Source organism: Crocodylus porosus, unplaced genomic scaffold (assembly GCF_001723895.1).
Source record: "Crocodylus porosus isolate Cpor-Errol unplaced genomic scaffold, CroPor_comp1, whole genome shotgun sequence".
NCBI classification, from domain to species: domain Eukaryota; kingdom Metazoa; phylum Chordata; order Crocodylia; family Crocodylidae; genus Crocodylus; species Crocodylus porosus.
In genome coordinates this window covers 6,792,830-6,815,549 of record NW_017728907.1, presented here as the reverse complement: position 1 = coordinate 6,815,549, position 22,720 = coordinate 6,792,830, and the positions used below count along the sequence as shown (strand labels likewise).

The window sequence follows — 22,720 nt, the reverse complement described above, 5'->3', positions numbered from 1 at the left end:
GCTTTACTAGCTGCAGCATCGCATTGCAGGCTCATGTTCATCTTGTGGTGCATTAGGATAAAAGTCTGCTCTAGTTTTGGCTTCTACAATCCAGCTAACAACCATCATATGCACTTGCAGCCTGATTTTTAGAAGTAAATACTTAGAAGTCCCACTAAAGCCAGTCACTGGAAGCTATGAGTACTCGACTGCTAAAAAAATTAGACATCTAGTGCTGAACAACTGGCTAGGTTCATAACATAAAGCAAGAATAATGCACAGCAGTGTTCTGATGCTAGGATTCTTAATTATGCCCTTTTGATGAAAGCTATAAAATGGCTGCTCTTCAGTCTTTCCTTAATACTGCAGTGCACAGTCTAGAGTAAATGGGCAAGCAGGCATATTCTCTGGGTTGTCATATTATATGCAAAGGAAAATCAATATCAATATCTAAGAGAATGAGCCATCTCTATAAACCACCAGATGCTCAATTGCACTCTAGTTGTTGAGGTGTCCCATAAAAATAAGTGAAAAATGTGACACTTTATTTCAGTACCCAGTGATATTTTAAAAGGAACTCAGAATACAGGACTGAAGACTGAAAAGAAAACTGATTTTTTTGTGTAATGAGACTATTTCTAGAGGAAAAAGAACTAGAATAAGAGAAAATGAATTTTTGATGCTTGCTACAAAGTATAGAGTGAAGAAAATTGTCATAATCCTGGCTAGTCTGTAGATGATTTATACAGTGCTTAAATGTGCAAATCAGACACACTAAGGGCTGTTTTCTACTTCAATATTTTATTACTATTATTCAAGCTTTATCCTAAGAACTAAATTTTATTTTAATTTTTCTTATAATATTCTGAACTCTTCTGTATGCCACACCAAAGAAAAGTCTTTCACTGTTTCTAAATTTCCTGGTTTTGTTGACTGGTCAGCCAATTACATGTATATCTTAAGTTTTTGTGCAATTAATGGATGGACGTAAACTGATCCGAAAAATGGCCATGCAGAGAAAAGTCATGATGCATCTCTAGTAGGAGTGTTACTGCATTGAAAACATGGAAATGTCTTTGTAATTTAAATATTGCAGTAGATAGTTCTATTGTCATTCCATGAACATTTTTAAATATAATAAAAATGGTGAGTTCCAAAGACTACCTGTAATGTTCTGTTGTCATTTAATTATCAAGGTAAAGACTTAGCTAAGAAATAAACAAAACTGCCAGTGAAAAGGCCAGGTTTCTGTTCACTCATTTGCAGAGTGGAAAACTTGTGCTGTGAAACAAAATTAGTGCCACATAATGTTGTTTTACAAAACTTTCAAAATTAGACAGATCTTCAGTCTATTACAGAGACACTGTGCAAAATAGGAAGGCCAAGTTTTTTGTAAATTACTGACAATTGTAGTTCCTCAGTTTTTGGATGCTTAAACCGAGACCTGCTAAAGCAAGACTTTTTTTTTTACAGAAGGCAAATCCTAAACATTTCTTTAAAAAAACTGTCCCTTTTTAGATGTTCAAAATTGGCACACTAAAACTGGGGACAGCCAGAATCACTATTGGCTTCTGAAAATATTGGCTTTCCCCCCCATGTTTTCCAGTGCTCAGATTTAGTGCCATGCTTTACTTTGTTCTTGATTTTTATTTGCAAAGAGTAAAATGAGTGGAGACAAATCTGGGTCGCAAAATGATCTTCTGGATTGTGCTCATAATTTATAATGGGTATTTTTAAATGTAGCTGAAGTGTCAGAGCCCTAAGCTCTCTGTTGTAAACTAATTAAACTTTCATTCTTGTTGTGCAAACCTTTATTTTCCAGTCCCTTAAGCCCTTCTAATTTCTCCCCTAATCCTTTTAAAATAATCAGTGTGTGTTGAAAAAAACCCCCCAAAAACAGGTTTTTGCTTTTCAGTGTAAAATTACCTGGCAAATGGTATCTTTTTTTTCTGTTTTTTTTTTTTTACAGAAAAAAAGCCAATATATTGCGCCACTGAATTATAGTTGTGTGAACAGGCTTATGTCTTTATTGAAATAAGCTTAAAATTCAGTTAAATTTGAACTGTGATGGCAGCCTGAGTTTCCCTAGACTCTACTAACATTGATGCATAAGTAAAAATTGTTTTCTCCTGATGTGACTCAGTCATGAAGGCCTTTTGGCTAATAATCACATTGACTAGTGAACACAAACAGCTGTTCTAATTAACAAAGACATGATTTAGATTTATATAATCAGATGAATTCAAAGCTGCAACCAGCCATTTACTTATTAAGACAAAGTAGCAAAAAATACTTGTAGTGACAAGGCAAATAACATTGTTTTATTTTACTATCCTATGTTGTTTATTCTTTTTCTCTATGTCATCAAAGACTTGGATTTATCTACATCAAATTGTTTCCCATTGAATTTACAGGATATACAGTATATTGTAAAAGCTTAAGATTAGAGTAATGATTTCAAAGGTGTTTCAGAGAAGCAGATGTTGTTTTAAGTTTGTTTGTTTGTTTGTTTTGCTTGGTTTGGTTCATTTTGTTTTGCTGCAGGAAATCAAAAAGGCAAGACAGAGAGGGAGGAAAGCGGGCACAGGCACACAAGAATGTTCTCTATAGCTCAAGCATGAAGCAGGAAAATGAGACTGGGGAACATTAAGCTAATCAGGATCCTTGTTCTGTGTTAGAAGAAATCATTGCTTTCTCTAATTACTTTCTTAACAATGACATATACCTGTGCAATAATTTAAAAAGTAATCTGTTGCCTTGTGTGAAGTGAGCTGAAAATGATATGGATTGCTTGCATCTGAGGGATGGTAGTCTGAAATGCCACATCTTGATACATTCTCACACTGGGTTATAAACAGTGTCATAGACTTAACGGAGCTCCTAACGCTCTAAAATGTAATCTCATACAAACTATTTTTTCTGTTTCAGGATAACTTAGGTAACTTGTGCGGTCAACGTTACACCAATTATTAGTTCTCTGGAAGCAGTAGGTGAAAATACTCCCATAACAGTGGCCGATAACCAAGGAAAGGGATTGAAATGTTATAGAATCTTCAACTCAATTGAAACTAATATTGCAGTAGATGTTTCTACTGTCATTCCATGAAAATTTTTAAATATAATAAAAATGGTGAGCTCCAAAGACTAACTGTAATGTTCTACTGTCATTTAATCCTCAGATTATCAAGGTAAAGTCTTAGCTAAGAAATAAATAAAACTGCCAGTGAAAAGGCAATTAAAGCACATAAGGTAATTCAAGCCTAGGCATTTCAACCGTGTTTCTCAATCTGGCTTGGCATGAAAAATCTAAGTAATAGTACTTGGCAAAAGTGTTTAGAGAAGAGAGAGCTGTGTTGTAAGTCCGCTGCGAAATGGGAAACTTGGAGATTGAAAACTACTTGCAATAGCTTCTCTCTCAGACAATGGACCCTGGTATGAAATCTAACCTGTCTTTCCAAACCAGATATAACATTATAAAAGCAGTCAGTAAACCACTGTGATCCAGTTTTACTGAAAGCACCTGGTTAAGCAGTTAGTATCAAATAATATAAAAATAGGTATATCCTGAAAGGCTTCAAGCGACTGTAGTACAGGGTCCTTTCACATCAAGCTTGTGGATAGGCTTCATTAGGATAGGAAAGCAAGCAAAGGTAAAGCATTTGTCAGGATGAATCCTAAATTTGTCTGTACAAATGGATTTCTTAATGTAGCCTACTGTGGCAGTAGCTATATTTGCAGCTATAGTAACACTAGAAATAGTGAGAACATTCGTTTCGACCAAATGCTTGAGTTTAGTTACCACAGGAGGTTACATCTGCTCCAAACAGGATTAGGTAACACAGAGCTAACATAGAGGTAGTGCCTGCAACCATTATAGACTACCATCATATTAGCACTCAACCATAAGAAATTTTAGTAAACATGTTATTCTGGGCAGAGATTAAATGAAACATCACAACTTTGGAACTGTTCTATAGGAAAAGCTTAAGTCTTTCAAAAATAGCATAAAATTGGATGTTTTACTAGATGTTTACTACACAGTCAACTAATTAGCTGTGCAGCAAATGTCTTGGTTTCTACATGTGTGCTCCTATTAGGCTATAGTAAACTAATTTAATCCACGGCAGGATAGTACTTGTTTGAGGGTGCATCAGCGTGGGGGGGGGGGGGGGCCTGCTGGCTAGCCCCATGCTGAAGCTTCCTCATGCCCCAGCCACAGCACTTTAAACTGGGGGGGAGCAGCCCTATGCTGGCAGGCTAACCCAGCCAGGCTTGCTCAGCCCCAATCCACATGCTGCACCTGAATAAACTGTGGATCTTATTGCTCCAGAATTAATTGCTCCCAGGTGTACATTCAAAACATGCACCTGGGAGCAATAAGTTCCGCAGTTTACTCAGGTGCTGTAATTGCACGTGTAGATGTGCCCACTGAGGCCTTACAAAGCTCTGAAGTCTTCTGACTATATGAAGACATAAATTAATTAAATATTATAAGTTAAAATCATTAAATAAAATCTCCTATAAAAGAAGCTTTGGCTCAAAAGCTTTTATTGGTTCTTTAGAAGTGGTCAGCAGCAAAGTTAGGATATCATTAATATACTGCAATATTGAACACTTTAATGGGAAGGAGGATTTAAAAACTCTGTCTCTTCATGAACCAGATAATAAAGGTTTACAAACAAACAAACACATTTGACTTTTTTGCTTGCTTGCTTTTACAACATATTTATGAAAGGCTACTAAAGATACTACAGTAAATGAATGTTAACACTGGATCTGTTAAGGGAAAATTATGATCAAACCATTTTTGTGTGAAATACACAACAGGGCCCAAATGTGACTTTATAGAACCTTTTTCATTCACAAGTGTATGTTTTTCTCTTAAACTTGTGTGTAGCAGACTTCAAATGCATACTCAAAACAGTGCTCAGTTTCAGGAGCTATGCTAAAACCAGAGTTAGACTGGGAGTTGTGATGTAAAGGTATGCTCCAGTTCTATGTTTTAAAATCATTTCAGATTCTCACCATGAAGGATCACCCAGTGTCATGGGATCAAGAACTATATTTTTTTCCGACACTTTATGGAATCCTTCTCTGTATGGGTCTTTGTGAGAAATGTTGTTGTTAAAATATCCTTAGGAAAGTGAAAGTTAAGGATACACCTTAGCTTCCCATTCCAGATCAAGAAGAAAACACTGACATTGACTTAAGTGAGAGCTTTAGCTGGGCAAGTACTGACAGAATATGGCTAAAATCCGGTTACAACTTGGTTATCAGAATAGTTTTATAACTGTATAGGGTTATGTTTAATGTGGTGCACACAGGCCTCCGTGGAGTATGAATTGCTATAACCATTCATTAGTGTATATTCTAATTATATAGAAGCCCTGCTAATAGCATGGATTGAAGGTAGGCCTCAGCGAACACAACTAGGCATGGCTTGGTAAAGCCTGGAAGTGCTGGAAAAATAGTTTGTTAGGTGCTTCACAAGGGTAACATATAGGCTAAGCACAGATGTTTGGGGAGGCTAGGGAAAGGTTCGATTGAGTTAAAATATCCACCTGATCTAAGGTAAGCTGGAACATGGTAATTACTGAGTACCAGCCAGCCTCTGCATCTCATATATCAGTGTCTCCACACTTCAAAATGGTGGTGGGGATGCTTTAACAAAAGCTTGTTTGACAACCTTTACATAAAGTGACTCTGCCACCATTTTGAATCGCAGGAACGCTGATACACAAGAAGCTGCAGGCGCTTTAATTAGAGCAAGTCTTGGAGCTTCTGTAATTAAAATGCCCCTCCCCCAAATCCTGGAGCACATGTAAAAGCACCCTTTGTCACTATGAACTGATGCCTGTGGTCTTTTTCTTGTAATAGTGAAATCATTAGGGGAAGAGCATCACAGTTGATATCCTGACAGCACATTCCCCGACCATCCAAAAAGAAGTCTGATGTGATAGGAGATGCCTGACCTGCTAATAACACTAACAGGTTCAGATAAGAATAGTGACAGAGTTCATCCTGACAACAATGGCAATTCCCTAGAATCCTACAGTGATCCTATATTGAAAAGCAGCATTAGCAAATTTACTTTGCAAGAAACACTTCTGCATTATAGTTTCCCCCATTGTTAAGGACAGTGTAAACTCAGAAGCATCAGACATGGAGGATATTTTATACAGGAGTCTGACCATACACAAATGCTGTACCTTCCTGATTCTTTAGTTCACAGACTGAAGCATGCAACTTCTGATATTCAATGGTACTGGACAGGGTTTGTTGGTTCCTGCTGGGATTTCAGGAATCCTGGAATGAATTATTAGCAGTGTATATGCATGTGTTAAATAAATCATGACTATAACTGTATCAATTTAATGGGTTTTTTTTTTTAATTTTCTTTTAAAAAAATCTTCTTTCAATTCCAGCTTATTTCCGAATTAATTCTGTATCATGTAGTGCATAATTATCAAAGATTTTGCTGGAAAGGGATCTTCTTGTATTAGTGTCTTATATCAGCCAGGCATTCAAATATAAATATTAACAATATAATACTTACAACCGATGGTAACGGGTGGATTAACATCTGATTTTATAACTAGATATACATCACTGAATGTGTAAGCCCTAGTTATTGAGTTTCTGGTAGATCTGGATTTAGACCTTAACTAGGTTTTGAAAAATGAGTATTCTTAGCAAATCAAATTCAAAACTACTTCTTTGGCTACTGAAGCTGCATGTATTAGTTAAGACTGCTCCCTAATGGTACTAGAAGGGAAATATTATGCATTTACTTCAACAGTTTGAGGCAAGTCTGTCTCTTGCCCTTTATGCCAATGCGGGGAAGTACAGAAAGGTATAGAAGGGAAAATATTATTTTAATAGTATAGACTCAGAGCAATTTGCCTGACCCCTGAAATAAGAAAAATGGGGAACTAAAGTAAAAGTAACATGACACTGAAAGTTACAACAGTCTCCTTAGTCTATCTCTGCAATGGGGAGATTGTAATTTAATCATCTACAGCAGTGATGCCCAAACTTTTTGGCTCACAGGCCAAATGAGTGGTGATGGCTCTGTCTACAGGTAGAAAGAGTCCATGGGGTCCATGGGCCCAATTCAGTACATGGTGCTGGCAGAGCTAGGGCTCAGTCCAAATGACCTGACTGGCATCTTATCCCACACGTCCTACAGGACCTGGCTGCAGGGCCCTATAAAACCTGCTGCATGGCTTTATAGGGCCCTGTCTGAGCTGTTGCAACATGGCTAGATCTAGTCCTGGCTGGGACAAGCCCCAGCTTAATCCAGCCACATGGGAGAGGAGCCCAGTCCCTCTGTACAGGGCCAGCCTGGCTGAGGCCAGTCTAGCCACATGGGGCTTGGAAATTTGGCAGCAGCGGTGCAGTGGCAATGCTAATTGCCTCCAAGCAAAAGCCTGAGTAAGAAGGCTTTGCAATATGAGGGGAAATCCCCAAATGACAGGCTGTCTGCCCCTGTCACTGTTTAAGAGGGAGAGATGAACTGAGCTAAAGTTAGCTATACTGGAGTAAGCAGCCAGATAAGGGGTCAAGATACGGGGTTATAGGGCTGCAAGTGCCTACCTAGGAACTAGTTGCATTACAGAAGGAAAATAGGGGCAGAGCTCCAAATTAGCTACAGCAGTATAGTAGAAGCATCAGGCTTATTGGAAACTACTGTCCATGATGGAGAAAGCATGTGACAGGAAGGGTGGTACTCAGAGGGATATAAGCTCATCTCTTGAGCAGAGCAGCCTGACCCTGACCTCTGCAAAAAGAGCTGCTGGGATGGTGGGTGAATGAGGTTGCTGGACACAATCCCACAGGTACCTGAGATGCTCTAGAGAGCAGGAGAGAGCCACTAGGGAAGTAGAACAGACTGTGGGATAGTGACACAAAAGTGGGCTTTGAGTTTAGTTAGAAGCAGTTGCTTGTGTTTCAGTTATGGTTGTAACCAGTGGTTTGGGTTGTGGCTGTAGGACCAGATAGGAGACAGCAGGGTGTCTTGGGCATTGTGTTTTAAGCCTTGCATAAGGCTGAGATGCAGTGAGGCTGAGGCTAGGGACCCAACGCCTGAAACAGTAGGCCATGGTTGAGGGCCTCAGTGGGAGAAAAGCGGTAAAGCCCATTAAGGCTGAAGCTTGAACAAAAAGATTAGAGTCTGAGGGGCAGAACATATGGATGAGGACAGGAAGCCCTACAAAATGGTGACTGAGTGACATCTGCAAGGCAAAGGTGTAGCTATAGGGGCAGCTGGAGGCCACAAATACCACCCCAAAGGTATGATTAACACCATAAGACCTATGGGGATATGAGGGGTGCCTGATAAGTGCCATCAGGGCTCAAGATAGGTATTTGGTAGTAGACTGAGGGGTCCAACTAAGTAAATGAAGTTAGGGTTAAGGCAGCATCGGTAAGATCACTCCAAGATGCTGGGGGGTGGGGTGAGGGGTAGGACAGATGACCCTTCCACTGTTATAGAACATTTTCATTGAGGCCTTGCAGGTGAGACTGCAAGGGGTTGGGGGAGAGCAGTGGTACACAGAGAAACTAGACTACAGCAGGGTTACTGTGGCCACTAGGGGGTGCCATGGCCACACCAGGACCCATCCCAACCCATCCCATAAGGCAATCCCATTGTAGAGTCAAGTGTTGTCTACCAAAGAGGTAGAGGATGAACCTCCTAACAGTGGGCTGTCAGCTTGTTTTTCCTGGTCAATGTCATGTTTTACCCCAAAACCAGCTATGGCCTATGGACACCCCAAACCAGTATGTTTTATTTATACTTTTAAACTGAGCTAAGCTTGTTCCTTTACATCCAAAAGATTAATGATCCAGGTTATATTCAGTGAGACCATTGGATTCATACCCATTTACTCCCTTTAAGCTAAAATTAAATAAAATAAGGTGATGTTGTGCCATCATTTTAATTGGCATGGATAATTGTGTGCCTGTCCCATTAAAAGGAGACAGTCAGTCTGGCTGAGAGGCAGCAGCTGTGTGAAAGCTAATGAGGTACTGGCTCCCTGGGAGTCAAAACCCCAGCAAGGAGAACCAGAGAGGGTGCAGAGGTGAAGCACCAGAGCAACAGGTTGCTGAGCTATGAGGGAAGATAAGCCTGTTACAGGAAGGCTGGAGCCATATGGGACACCTCCCAGTGTCTAGGACAAGAAGGCTTTTTTGTTTATTTGCTTTATTTTTTAAAATACTCTGTATATTACTAGGGAATACTGACAGATGCCCAAGGAAACAAAAACCAAATGGTTTTTAAAAACTCTGTTTATTACTGGGGGTCCATGAAAGATGCTCAGGGAACAAAAGCCTTGCTGAAAAGGCCATGAAGTGGCAACCTACTACAGCTTGGTATGTTTCTAGCCTTCAATGGATGAAAAAGGAAATGCCATAAACTGAACATTTATCCTTTAGGGGTGTGTGGCAGGAGAAGAATTATTTAAATTAGGCAAAATATTTAATTAATCTAAACCACAAAGCAATGTCAGAATTTATAATTTATATGACAAATGGGTGCTTGGCTTTATAAGATCTAACAGCTTAGGCCATTAAGCTATTAAAAGGCCAAAAAGTATTACAATATTTTATGTTTTCAGGGCCTGCTACAGTCCTTGAAGTTACTTAGCTACTCATTCCAGTTGGCTTTAAGAGTCTTAGTTTATTCTTATAGTTGTGAATAAAACGCTTGGTAGAGGAATAACTAGCAAGTTCTGTGCCTTGGACAAAACCCTCAGTGGAAGAGAATGTCAAACCCTGGAGACCAGAGTGGGGAGGGAAGAATCAGTGTTACCTTCCCTGGGAACTCAAAGGGCACTTTTACACATTATCTGAGGGTGGAGAGGGGCAGCACTTTTAATAACAGCAGCTCCGAGAGCAGATCCAATTACATCTCCTATATCTCCATGCTTAAAAATAGAGGCAAGTGTGCTTGAACAAAAGCTCATTCAACAAGCTCTAGTTCATGTGCCCCCCAACTGCCATTTTTAAGTGTGGGGGACACTGACACACAAGATGCAGGAGGCTGCTGGAGCTGACAGACCCGATGAATTGAGTCTGCTCTGACATGCTGGAATTCCAGCACGTTGGAGCAGCCTCTGCACTCATGTATAAAGACCCCAAGTCCCCAGCTGCTGCTGGTGCAGATAATGCTGCTCCAACTTCTGCTAATACAGCAACAGCACAGAGTCCTTGCGCCCAGCTGTTGCTGCTTTGTATGTTGCATGTGGCTGCTGCAGTAGCGTGGATTTGGTGCGACTAAAATATTCACTTTACCTAACACCAAACATGCAAAGACAACTGAAGTGATCCATGTGAAAACAATATATTTAGCAAAACACTCTAGTGATTTTTAAATCCTTCTATAATGTTCCCATGAAACGCCCAGTACAGAGGCATAACAATGTATCCAGGAATCCCAGCCAGCTGTGATGCAGAAGGGCAGATGCCATCATGCCACTGGAGTGATTAGGTGGGGCTGTGGTGGCAGCATTATTTTCTACATGGCCCCTGCCCCCAAGTTGGTGGGGGAGCCATTTTCCCGGGTTACACCACCTACTTACTCACTCTTTTTAAGGATGCTTACTTTCAATGCATAACTAAAATCTAGACCCATGTTTAACATATTTTTCATGCTGATATAACAAATTCCATAAGTCTACTTTCCTACCAACAACTTTGAAATATTCTTATGGAGTATTTCTACCAAACGATATCACATTATACTTGCATGTATTAAACATCCTTTTTCAAGCTTAAATTTCTTTGTGTAACCTAGATTATTTTGGTTTCGACACCTTTTTTTTCTCCCACATTTCCTCTTAAATCTTATTGCTGTATTGAAATATGGCGTCCCTATACCCCTAGTTAGATTTAATAAGATGGTTATACTAATAGTTTAAACATGCACTATAATAAAATATACTGTCACAAAATTCCATGAATAACACGCTCGTTCAATTCCAGTCCTATGTTTTGTCTGTAAAAATTGTTTCTATATGTTATTAGTACTTTAGTCATGTTACATAATTTATAAAATAGTACTAGTGAAAGTTTTCCATCTAGTTATAGACATTTTAAAACCTATTTTGAGATCTTCTAAATGGATTAAAAATCATTAATTGGACTTCTTCTAGAATGCTACATATTTAAAGAAAGCTATATTTCAGCTATGGGTTAGAGTTGCCATCTAGTGAAAAAAGCTGTTAAGAGAGGTAGTATCATTCATGTTTGCATGCTTGTGACACATACTGCAGTTTTCATTTATTTCACAGGTATCTTCCAACAAAGCAAAATTAATCAGTAGATGAAAAATTAACATTTAACTCCAAGTTTAACTGTCAAATATTTTATAATTATTACAGGAAGTATGTTCTTGAAAAGCACAAGCCCAGTATGTGGGATAAATTGAAGAAAAACCACTGACAGTCAAGTTTTAAGCTTCATCATAGTTGCAAACTAAACACCAATTTTTTATTGAATATTTCACATGCAACCACATACAACTGTGTTAAAACAGCACTTTTCACATTGCAAAGTCAAGCACTCAAAAGTTAAAAAGCAACAGTGGTTGCCTGTGCAGTTTTATCAGCATGTGTATGATGATGAGAGAGCCTGTATTTTCCACTACGTTTCTCTGTTAAGTTTATAACAAGTCTCTCTCAAAATATTTCGTTCTTATGAAATGGAATGCAATTTGCACTACTTTTGCAGATGACATCTTAACAAGTTATGTTATGTATTTGTTACAATGCAGGGCCTAGCCTACATGTCTTTCTTCCTTGTAATTTGTGCAAAGTCAGTGACTGAACTATCATAGAGTAGGAGGACTGCAAGATAAATCCTTTAATTGTGCTTCTCTGCAAAAACCTTTTTGATATGAACTACTTGCTCATTTTTAGAACTGTTGACCCTATTCAGCAACTTTTTAAGTACACATGTAACTTCTAATACATAAATAATCTTGTTGGCTCTTTTATACTCTTCATATGCTCGGAGTGAAGCTTATGCTTAAGTGCTTTGCTGTGTCATAATGTTAGACATGTTATACTGAACTGAAACTGAGGCGTTAGGGGAAGTTCACAGACCAAACCCTGCCCTAAATTGTCTAAATCTTTGACTGAGCACCAGTTTCTCAGCCTCCTTTCTGATTTATCATTCTTAAAGCAAAAGGCACAAAAAACTAATTTGGTGCAAATATAGGAGCAAACTAGGTATTTGTATACCTCTCCCAGTTATGATGGGCATTGACACAAGAACAAGGTAAACTATGGTGAGAACAAAAAAGCTTCCTCCCGTAGCTACTATGCCAATGACTCTGGACTTGCTCTTATTCCATAGTAAATGTAAACTGCACAACATCAAGAACTAAGAAATCACAAGGTAGTTTGCATTCACTGTAAGGCTTTCACATGGACAGTTACTATGTAACACGTATACAGCCATAAGTCTCCACATGTGTTTACCTTGGGTAACCAGCTGATGTGAGCATGCCCTCTATATGCATATTATAAAAGCCTAAGTCTACTATTATAAAAACCTAATTCTGTCTGTCTGTCTGTCTTTATTTGCACTCTGATTGGCTGATGGAAACAGCCAACCAGAGTGCTCCAAGTGTAGGGGGGAACCGCCATGATTCCCAAGCAGCGCTGAGGACCAGACAGGGAAAAACTATAAGTAGGGTTGTTCGTGAAAATAGATATATACTAGCCAATTGCCTGTCAAGAATGAAGTGGGGGGCAGGGGAGGAGGGAGATGGGATGGAGTCACCTAACACCACATGTTGCCATTGTTCTGCTTCTTGCAGGGAGTGAGGTGGGGGAGCCAAGGCCAGCGCTGTTGACCTTGGCTCTCCCACCCTCTCTCACAGGACCTACTTCAAGGGTTTAGGATTCTTCTCTCATCATGTTGTGATATCTTATTGAGAGAAAAGTTCTAGTGGATTTTTTGAGGAAGCAGCTAACTAGCTTCTTTCCCAACCCCCACAAAATAGCCAACTGCTTCCTGAAGACTCTGAAGAGAATGGGTGGTCATCTTGGGATGTGAGAAGTTGAATCTCAAATCTGAAATCTAACATTTCAGTAGACTGGGTAGCTTGTCAAGCAGAAACAACAACTTTGCTTGATCATAGAATAAGATGTTTAAGGAAAGGAGAGGAAGAAGAAAGATAGTTGAAAGGCAATGCCTCAGTCCCTCCTATCATAAAAAAATTCTAAATAATTAAAGATTAACAAATATGCATGGGTTATTTATGAAACCACTTACCTAAATAGCGTTTGAACATTTACAATAGTTTTGGCATCTGCCATGTAGTCTTCTTCAGCACTCATTGTACTTTCCTTGTCCACAACCACCATATTGGCTGCAAAGGTCACCCCACATCTTAGCAAATCATCAAGGCTTTTGTGAAGAGGAACAGAAAATGAAGAAATGTGAATATATAGCACTAGAATAACAAGATGAATTGGAAAATATTTTATTCAGGGTATTCTGGGAAAACATCATAACGATTAACATAATAAAACCATTATGTAACCATCTGAAAACACTGTAACTGTTAACATAATACAGTATAGCCATTTCAGTAGAACAAATGTGGACAGTTTAATGTGAATAATAATAATTTGCCATGAAGCATGTTATCAAGGATTGCTTAGCCCCTCTCCATTCCTTTAAAGAATATTAGTAAAATTATTTCAATTTTTATAAGTATTTAACAATTATTTTTAGAGGCTGCATACTTTTCTACAACAAGTGTTTTTAACAAATCATTATAATGGCTGCCTGCCTCATGTAAGTGCCTATTATGTAACATGACTCTTTTCATATCAAAGATATTGGCATATGCATGTTTGAAATGCTGTAATGCAATGTAGCATCTGACATAGACTCTTTTTCTCACCAATCTCCCTTTTCTACTATTCACCCTCAGCTGAAGATCAGTTTTACATATCCAGAATTACCATTTGAGCTCATGCAATAGTAGGAGTAATATTCAGAGAAGAGCAGGAACTGAGCCCCTTCAGAGAATAACTTGCTGCACAGTTTATGCCATAATGTAGAAGCAGTCCCTTCCCTAGCCTAAAAGATTATGCCATTATGTTTTCAAAGAATTAAATAATGATATATACACACAATCATTTGGAAAAAGGTCATTGCCTCTTTTAAATAGTTAATATACATATGTTTAGATTTGTGGAAGATCATAACGTATTTATATGGAATTTGTGGTATCTAGTTAGTCTTGGCTTAAAGAAGAACAAAATTTAGCTACTGAATTAATTTTTTTACCTATACTACTCCATAAAAGATGCATATCTCTAAATAAAAATGGATTTTAAAAATCAAATTAAGTTATGAAAACCTCCTTTGTCCTACTAAATTAATGCCAAGCAGCCATCTTTCAAATCATTTTATGATCCCTAAATTTAATAAATCTATTTAAATTGAGCCAGACTCTTCTTTAGGGTATGGTGGTATTACTGTGATTTCTGGTGCTCTTGCCATACAGACTGTAGGCTCAGCCTTTCCATTGTACCTCTTCTTGAACTTTTATGCTTTGTGTTTCTTAGTCTTTTCCTCCTTTTTTACTTAAATAGGAATTTTTGGTATGCAAATGACTTGAAGGACCAATGTTTCTTCCTCTACAAGGGAAGAAAGGAGTAAAGGAACACAGAGGAATAAGCAGTGCTGTGGCTGTAGAGCAGGAGGAAGGGAGCCAAGCAAGACCTTTTCTGAGAGAGCTTTTTCTATAATGTATGTAGTTACAATAATATAAGCCCCTCATGCAGATTTCATAGATTTTTAGGGTCAGAAGGGACCTTGGAAGATCATTGAGTCCGACCCCCTGCCCCTGGGCAGGAAAGGGTGCTGGTGTCAGATGACCCCAGCCAGGTGTTTATCCAGTCTCATCTTAAAGACCTCCAAAGTAGGGAAGAGCAACACCTCCTTTGGGAGACCATTCCAGATTCTGGTAACCCTAACCATAAAGAAGTTCTTCGTAATGTCTAATCTGAATCTGCTCCCTGTCAGTTTGTGGCCATTGTTTCTAGTTACTCCAAGGGGCGCCTTGGTAAACAGATTATCTCCTATTCCTTGCTGCTCCCTGCAATGAATTTGTAGATGGACATCAGATCCCCTCTCAGCCTTCTCTTACAGAGGCTGAAGAGATTCAATCTCCCCTCGTAGGACCTTTTCTGCAGGCCCCTAACCATATGAGTGGCCCTTCTCTGGACCCTCTCAAGATTATTCACATCCCTCTTGAAGTCTGGCACCCAAAACTGGATGCAGTACTCCAGCTGTGGCCTTACCAATGCCACAGAGGGGAAGTATCACCTCCTTAGAACTGTTTGTGATATACCTGTTAATGCATGATAGAGTGTAGTTAGCTCTATTGATCACTTCATCACGTTGTCAACTCATATTCATCTTTGAGTCAACTATAACTCCGAGATCCCTTTCTACTGCTGTGCTGCTTAGAAAGTCATCCCCCAATCTGTATGTGTATTGGTGATTCCTTCTCCCTAGGTGTAGCACTCTGCACTTACCTTTGTTGAACTGCATCCTTTTTTGTTCTGCCCACTTTTCCAGTCTGTCCAAATCCAGCTGGATCCATTCCCTACCCTCCAATGTATCTATCTTGCCCCATAATTTGGTTTAATAGATTCATAGATTGTAGAGTCAGAAGGGACTACAAAGGATCATCGTGTCTGACCCCCTGCCCCTGGCAGGAAAGAAGACTGAGCTCAGATGACCCCAGCCAGGTGTCTATCAAGCCTCCTCTTGAAGACCTCCGAGTTAGGTGATACTAACACCTCTCTTAGAAGCCCATTGCAGATTCTGGCCACCCTTACTCTAAAAAAATTCTTCCTAATGTCTAACCTGAATCTACTTTCCAATAGTTTGCACCCATTATTCCTAGTTACTCCTAGGGGTGATCTGGTAAATAGCGCATCTCCAATCCCGTTGTCCTCCCTTGATAAAATTGGTGTCATCCAGGAATTTGGACAGTGTGCTCTACACCCCCTCATCCAAATCACTGATGAAGATATTGAACAGCACTGGCCCAGGGACTGAGCCCTGGGGCACACCACTCCCCACATCTTTCCAAGCCAATCCCAACCCATCCACCACCACTCTCTGGGTGCATCACACTAGCCAATTTGCCACCCGCCTGATCGTGTAATTATCTAAGTTACAGCTTTTTTTTTTTTTTTTTTTTTTTTTTTTTTTAAACAAGAATAGGATGTGACACCTTACCAAAAGTGGGTGCCCACCCCCACCCCGATCAAGGCCTCTGGGTCCTAAATCTGGAGTCAATAGCAATGACCTGGCATGTTTCTTGGTCTGCTTATGGCTCCTGCAAGTTCCCTGCCCTCCCAGTTAATCTGATTTGAAATCTTTTCATTTTTTTTTTAGTTTATGAATTTTTCAAAATTTCAATCTTTCATTTCAATTCAAGCAAGAATATTTATTTTTAAAAATTCTCATGGGGAAGGAAAACTATAACTTACACACATCTAAAAAAATTCAGTTCCTCACTTAACATTTAGCACATTATCATATTATAAAATTGTTTTAAAAATTATATGTAATAGGGACTGAAATTTAATTATTGCCATTCTGTGTGTTGTATTTCTTGGGACATATTTAACATTCTTATACAATACACATTAATCTTCCTTAAAGGATTAGGTTAGGTTAATCCTTCTTAAAAGGAAGATTAGCATTTGATCTTTATTTCACTCTGTGTTCAAACTTTTCACTGACCTTTCAAAATAATATTACCTTGTGACGATCAGTAAAAAAAAAAAAAAAACAACAACATGTAGCAATAAAAAATGGAATTTTTCAGAACACAATTATTCCACTTCTCAGAATTTAGGGTATTTCAGTTTGGGTTTTTTTGCAGCATTACATTTATATAATGTCAAAGTAATAAACAAGACAGAAATGGTTATTTGAAACATCATGCATTTGGTTCTTTAAAAATATATCCTTTACAAAAATATCTAATAACATTAAGCCACTTTGTCTTACTTTTGAATAGATTTCATATACAAACTTTGGGTGCTTGTACATGCAACAAAATTGGCTTTAAAGCAGCTTAATTACCCTCTTACATCATTTTAATGGCATTGCTGTTTACACATTTGGTGGCATATTTCACTTTCAGTGACTTTGTTACTTAGCAAGGTAAAACCCATCTGAGATATTTTAGTTTGCCTCATAACAAAGTGCAACAGTGCATGAAATGCTGGATGCCCAGACATACTCAGGGAAGTTCAGGCTTGGTGGGCTTCCAAAGCCCTGTGCGCTGTCCCCACCACTTTCTCGCACTGCCAGCATACCCAGCAGCCCTCTTGCCACCTTGCTGCTCTATCCCAGGGCAAGCCAGCCCATTTCAGGGTGGTCGCAGGCAGTGGGAAGGTGGCAGGGATGGTGCATAGGGTGCTGGAGCCTACTTGCCTCTCCTGTGGCTAGGAGACAAGCTGCTGATAGGCCCAGTGGCCCCTGAGCTGTGGGGGACCCCGGATCTTCCCTCCATGGTGGCAGCACCCCCCAGAAGGCACCTGCTGGCTAGCACCTGGCCCGGGTGGTCCTGAGGGTGTTGCCATGGTGGAGAGAAGCACCAGGCCCTGCACAGGTCGGGGCTGTCCAACTCAGTGGAAGCTCATGCAGGCAAGCTTGACTGAGAAAACAAAAGAGAAAAAAGCAGTGAAGAACCTGATCTTTTTTTTTTTTTTTTCCTTCTGGAACCTGCCTGCCTGAGTTATGCAGGGCCAAGTGCTTCCCTCTGTGGCAGTGGCTGCACCCACCTGCTATCAGCCCACCCATATTGTCCCTGAGGGCACTACTGCTGTGGAGGGAAGCACCAGGCCCTGTGCAGCTCAGGCAGGCAGGAAAGCTCTGGGGTGGAAAAAAACAAAAACAAAAAAAACCCAGGGTCCTCATCACTTTTTTCTCTTTTTTTCCCCTCAATCGCGCCTGCCTGCACAAGCTGCTGCTGGCTTGCACAGCTGATGAGCTTTGCGGGTCCCGGTGCTTTGGTCCACAGTGGCAGAATCCCCCAGGACCACCTGGGTGGGGTGATAGTGGGTGGGAACCACCTGAGGAGTACCACCACCGCAGAGGGAAGGAGAGTGTAAGGCTAGAATTTTATAGGAAATATTTCACCTGGTCTAAACTCTCATTTTTTCATTGGCAAGATATCAGTCTATGCTAGCTCAGTGTCTGTCTTGATACATCTATCCCTTTTCATTTATAACTGTTATGGCGATGCCTTTTATCTGCCTATACTCATTAACATGTTAGGAAGTATCTCATCTCCTCATAAGTTTTGTCAAACATGAAAAACTTGCCCAAGGGCACAGAAGCAGAGAACATATTAGTTTAAAAGAAATCATCCTGGATTTTTCTTCAGTTTTACTGCCATACCCATGGGCAGATCCAGGGTTTCATAAAGGGGTATGTCAACAGCAAATCGGTACTGCAGGGGTCTGCACTCCCCCAGCCTCTCTCCATTCATTGGGGTGCAAACACCACACTATGGAAATAGGAATCAAAGTCCCTCAATCAGGTAAAATCTTCCCTCTCTCCTAGCTCCCCTTGGTGCTCAGCATTACATTTCTTCTACTCCCCTCCTCCCCCCACCTGCCTGCTACTGCTGCTGTCCCTCAACTGGAAGTGAGTTGAAACTTCAAAGCTGTTCTTGCTCCACTCCAGCTGGGCTGCACTTGCAAACAGCTTTGGCCAGAGGCAGCAGCAGCATCTGGTAGGTTCCTTTCTCCCTTGCCTACTCTCGGGCTGGCAGATAAGACCCTGGGGGGGGGCTGACCAGGGAAAATAAACCCATCCGCTGCTGCTGCCATACCTGGCTTAACCTGGTTCCCCACAGAGCCTGTCTATAGTGGCCAAAAGCAGCTCTGGAGCCTGCCCTGAGCCCACCCCCACCCTCACTCCAGCCTCTGTCCCCAGGACAGCTTGTGAAAACAGAAACAGTGGGCAATGGAGGAAGGGGGAGGAAACACTGGAAAGTGCCCCTGATCATGTAGGGGAAGGTGGGAGAAGTAGGGATTCTTGCCTAATTCTGGTACTTAAAAAGAAGTGTGCGGGGGTGGGGAGGGGCATCTGCTGTTCCTATGGCATCATCACCGAAAAGGAAGGTGCCTTCACACTACTGCATCCCCTCTGGATCCACACTGGCCACCCATTAACAACCTTCTTCTGAAGCTCAGGTTGGCTTACACTTTTATACCAAAACTGTTAAAATAGGTTTTATGTTAACTTATAGGTCCAACACAGAGGCCTCAGTCTTCTGCAGAGTTTATGCCACTACCTTTCTTAGATCTAATAAAGTAAGCTTTTCTAGAATATACCCGGTTGTTGATAATGATAGGCAAGAATTTCACTCCACTGTTTAAATAAAAGTAGTGTTTTAGTGCAATTTGCAACAGATACATAATAAAACGATTACAATGTAACATGAATATACATTAATTTTCTTTTTGTGAAAAATTGCTTTCAGCTGGCTATCATTTCTGTGATCATTTTAGGGATTGATTTTGTTTTTCTTATTCTGTAAAAAGAAAATGAGTATCTTTGAAAATGCTGAAACTAACTTCTTAAAGAGTGATCTAAAGAATATTCTGAGATGAAATTTTAAAGGCCTAAAATGTACAAGAAAAAAAAAAGACAAGGAGAAGGGAAAAGGAGAAAGCCTTTTCAAAGATATCATCTAGCAAATGAAGTCAAAACTGAAATGTCCAAATTATCTTCACTTGAAAGACCTTTGATCCTTCATACTTGGAAAAATTTGCCTTTTTAATTATATAGATTTGTGGTATTTATGAAACTTCTGCTAAATTATCCATAGATCGATCATTATGTGAGTGAGAAAAAGAATTAAGTGTAAAATGGTACATAAACATACTTATTCCAGTACTATTTTCTCATAATGAACATATTGAGCACCCATCTTGCATTATTTCTCAGGCTACAACTAAATAGATGCTCCTTCATGTGTCAATACCCAATTGCTTAAATAGCTTGAAGCCACTAGTAAAGGACCATCACATTCCCTTGATTTCCCTTGCTTCATGTGAGTTCAGCCTAAGATATTCTGTATGTTACTTATCTGCAATTTTTTAAATTGCAGTGAAGATAATTAGGCAAATTAGACATCTTCAGTTATTTAAAACACTATTCCTTTCTTGGTCACTTAAATCACTCAACTTAGTTTCTCTAGAAATGAAGACAGTTTCTGTGTGCAACAATTTTATAAAATATATAAATCTATTAAAAGAATGTTTGGGAGAAAGTAGCGTGGAACATATATGTGGAAATATTATTGAATAATTTTTCTTCATATCTATTGCTTGATATTTAAAAAATTAGGATGAATTTCAAGAAGTTGCTAGTATGATCTTACACTTTATGTAGCAAAACAATAAAATACAAATGTAAAACATAGTAAACTATATTGAGATACAATGCAATATGACTAGACATGAGCAAAGTGAGTATTACATACAAATACTAGCACTTAGTGAATAATAGACCAAAACAAATAATTGATCACTGGAGTGCAGTCACCCTCTGAATGAAAAGCAAAATTAGCATTATTAATAGTGGGTGTAGTAGTGAAAGTTTTCCATTGTTTGAACTTTGTGCATATTTGTAAGTTATTCTTTTCTAGATGCTCAGGAAATCACTTCTAACAAAATTTTAAAAATATTATTTTATGTGATTTATCTTTTGTGAATCCTTTTATAATTTTTCAGTGATTATGAATAATCAGAAAAATAAATGAAATTATACAATTGTGATAAATATGACTTACACAAGTAATTTCTTGTTTGATGTCTAGAATCCAATACATTTCATAAAGTCCAAAATCATGTCCACATATTTATAATAGAGGTCATAATATCTATGATATTATCAAGGTAAAGATATTATTATATGAACCCATTGTAAAAATCTGAGCATTAGAAAAGTTAACTATGCAGACTTGCTCTTGGAAGCAGTCAGTAAAAATCCTGACTTCCCATGAAATCAACGGCAAAATTCCCATTGATATCTGTGGGATCAGGATTTTATCTGCAGAATATCACAGTTTGTATTCTCTGAGTGAATTCCAAATATGCTGCAAACAGGTGTGAGTGAAGAGGAAAGAGGATCTAGAAATTTATCAGAGTTTCAAGATTTCTGCTGAACTTTGGGTGTTACATTTATGGGATTTTCAGTTTAGGTGGTCAGTGGTTACAGTATTTAATCTAGTCTTACGGCTGACTTTAGCAGCACTGTGGACAGCCAAAGTCTGAGCAAAAATAAGTTGCCTAACTATTAATCTAGAACCCAGTGGTAGCTTTAGAGTTCATTATTTCTGACAATCTGGCAACTGGTTTGGGAAGCATAACTTTAGACTCCTAATCTTTTGGAACATGGTCCCCAGGGTCCAAAGCCATGTTTAGGGCAGTGTGGGGCCCAGGGTATATTAGCCTGTGAGGGGCCGGAGGGTGGGGGTGGCAGCATTGGCAGATCCAGTGGAGCGGGGGCAGGGGTGGTGAGGGCGGGAGCTGGTAGATCTCGGCAATGGTGGTGGCAGAGCCAGTGGTGCTCAGCAGCAGTGGTGTATGGCAGCCATGGCAGGGCCTGTACAGCACTGCCTGTGGGGCAGTCACCCTCATTTGCACCCCCCCAGGGACAGCCCTGCCAGAGTCTCAACTAGAGGTCCTTCGGATCTCTACTAGAAATGCATTACCAGAAAGAGCATTTGATAGGATTGCCAGTAGCAATGCAGTGCAAAGGAAAACCTCAGATTTGGCCATTTTTTAATTAGGTCCTTTGATAGAAATTAAAAATCCCAAATAACATTATACATTGATATGAACCATGCATGTGAGAACATAGTCTTGCAGTATCGACACCACACTTAAACATGCAATCACAAAAGCACAGCACACAACGAACTACGGATCACTACAACATTTAGTGTTTCAAGGATTATTTCACCTACTTGTCAATAGAGCCCACCATGTAGTAAACCATTGGAAACCAACAGATTGCATCCAGAAAATGCATATCTGGCCTAAGCAGCAGATGGGTTACAAAATAAAACACAGTGTCACATAATGTGGCATCTCTTCTGGAGAAACTAAATAAATGGTGTTAGTTTGTCTAAGTAAATTTACAAAAATAAATCCACACATATTTTGGGAATAGTAATATTATTACGAATACAAAATTTTTGAGCATCCATATTTAGAGCTATTTTTTCTTTGGTCAAACTTAAATGAACTTACACTATTAAATTTTCTTCTTTAAAAAACATTCCTTGTAAATCAGCAACCTTATGGCACAAATCCTACATAACTTTATTTTAATGAAAGATTGATGACTAAAGACACACTACCAATTTCTCTTTCAGTGCATGACTCAAAGGGTGCATCTACATGAGACGCTAGAAATGCAGTAGACTAATTCTGCTGCATATTAGCACATCACAGCGAAAGCCATGCTAATGATCTAATGCACAGTAGAATTACATAGAAAACATGCACCAGCGATAAGGCGCAATGGCACTGATTATGGCACATTAAGTTGTTATTACAGGTACTAAACTAAATGAGCCATAATTAAGACACATTCATGACCATGTAAATATGCCCAGAACGATTTAAAATCTACCATAGAGGCATATAAATGGAGACTGAGTCCT

At 39.4% G+C, this 22,720-nt stretch overlaps 1 protein-coding gene across 3 annotated transcripts in view; it reads right to left on the bottom strand.

Moving 5' to 3' along the window:
* The window catches only part of KCNT2 (potassium sodium-activated channel subfamily T member 2), a 259,822-nt gene that overhangs the window by 57,681 nt on the left and 179,421 nt on the right, over window positions 1-22,720 (bottom strand). For 2 of the 3 annotated variants that reach the window (XM_019530703.1, XM_019530704.1), the window contains exon 21: window positions 13,264-13,398. In XM_019530703.1, coding sequence (XP_019386248.1) covers window positions 13,264-13,398 — 135 coding nt within the window. Of the gene's footprint in view, window positions 1-13,263; window positions 13,399-22,018; window positions 22,091-22,720 lie in introns of all 3 variants that reach the window. The other variant, XM_019530701.1, reaches the window with a different exon arrangement.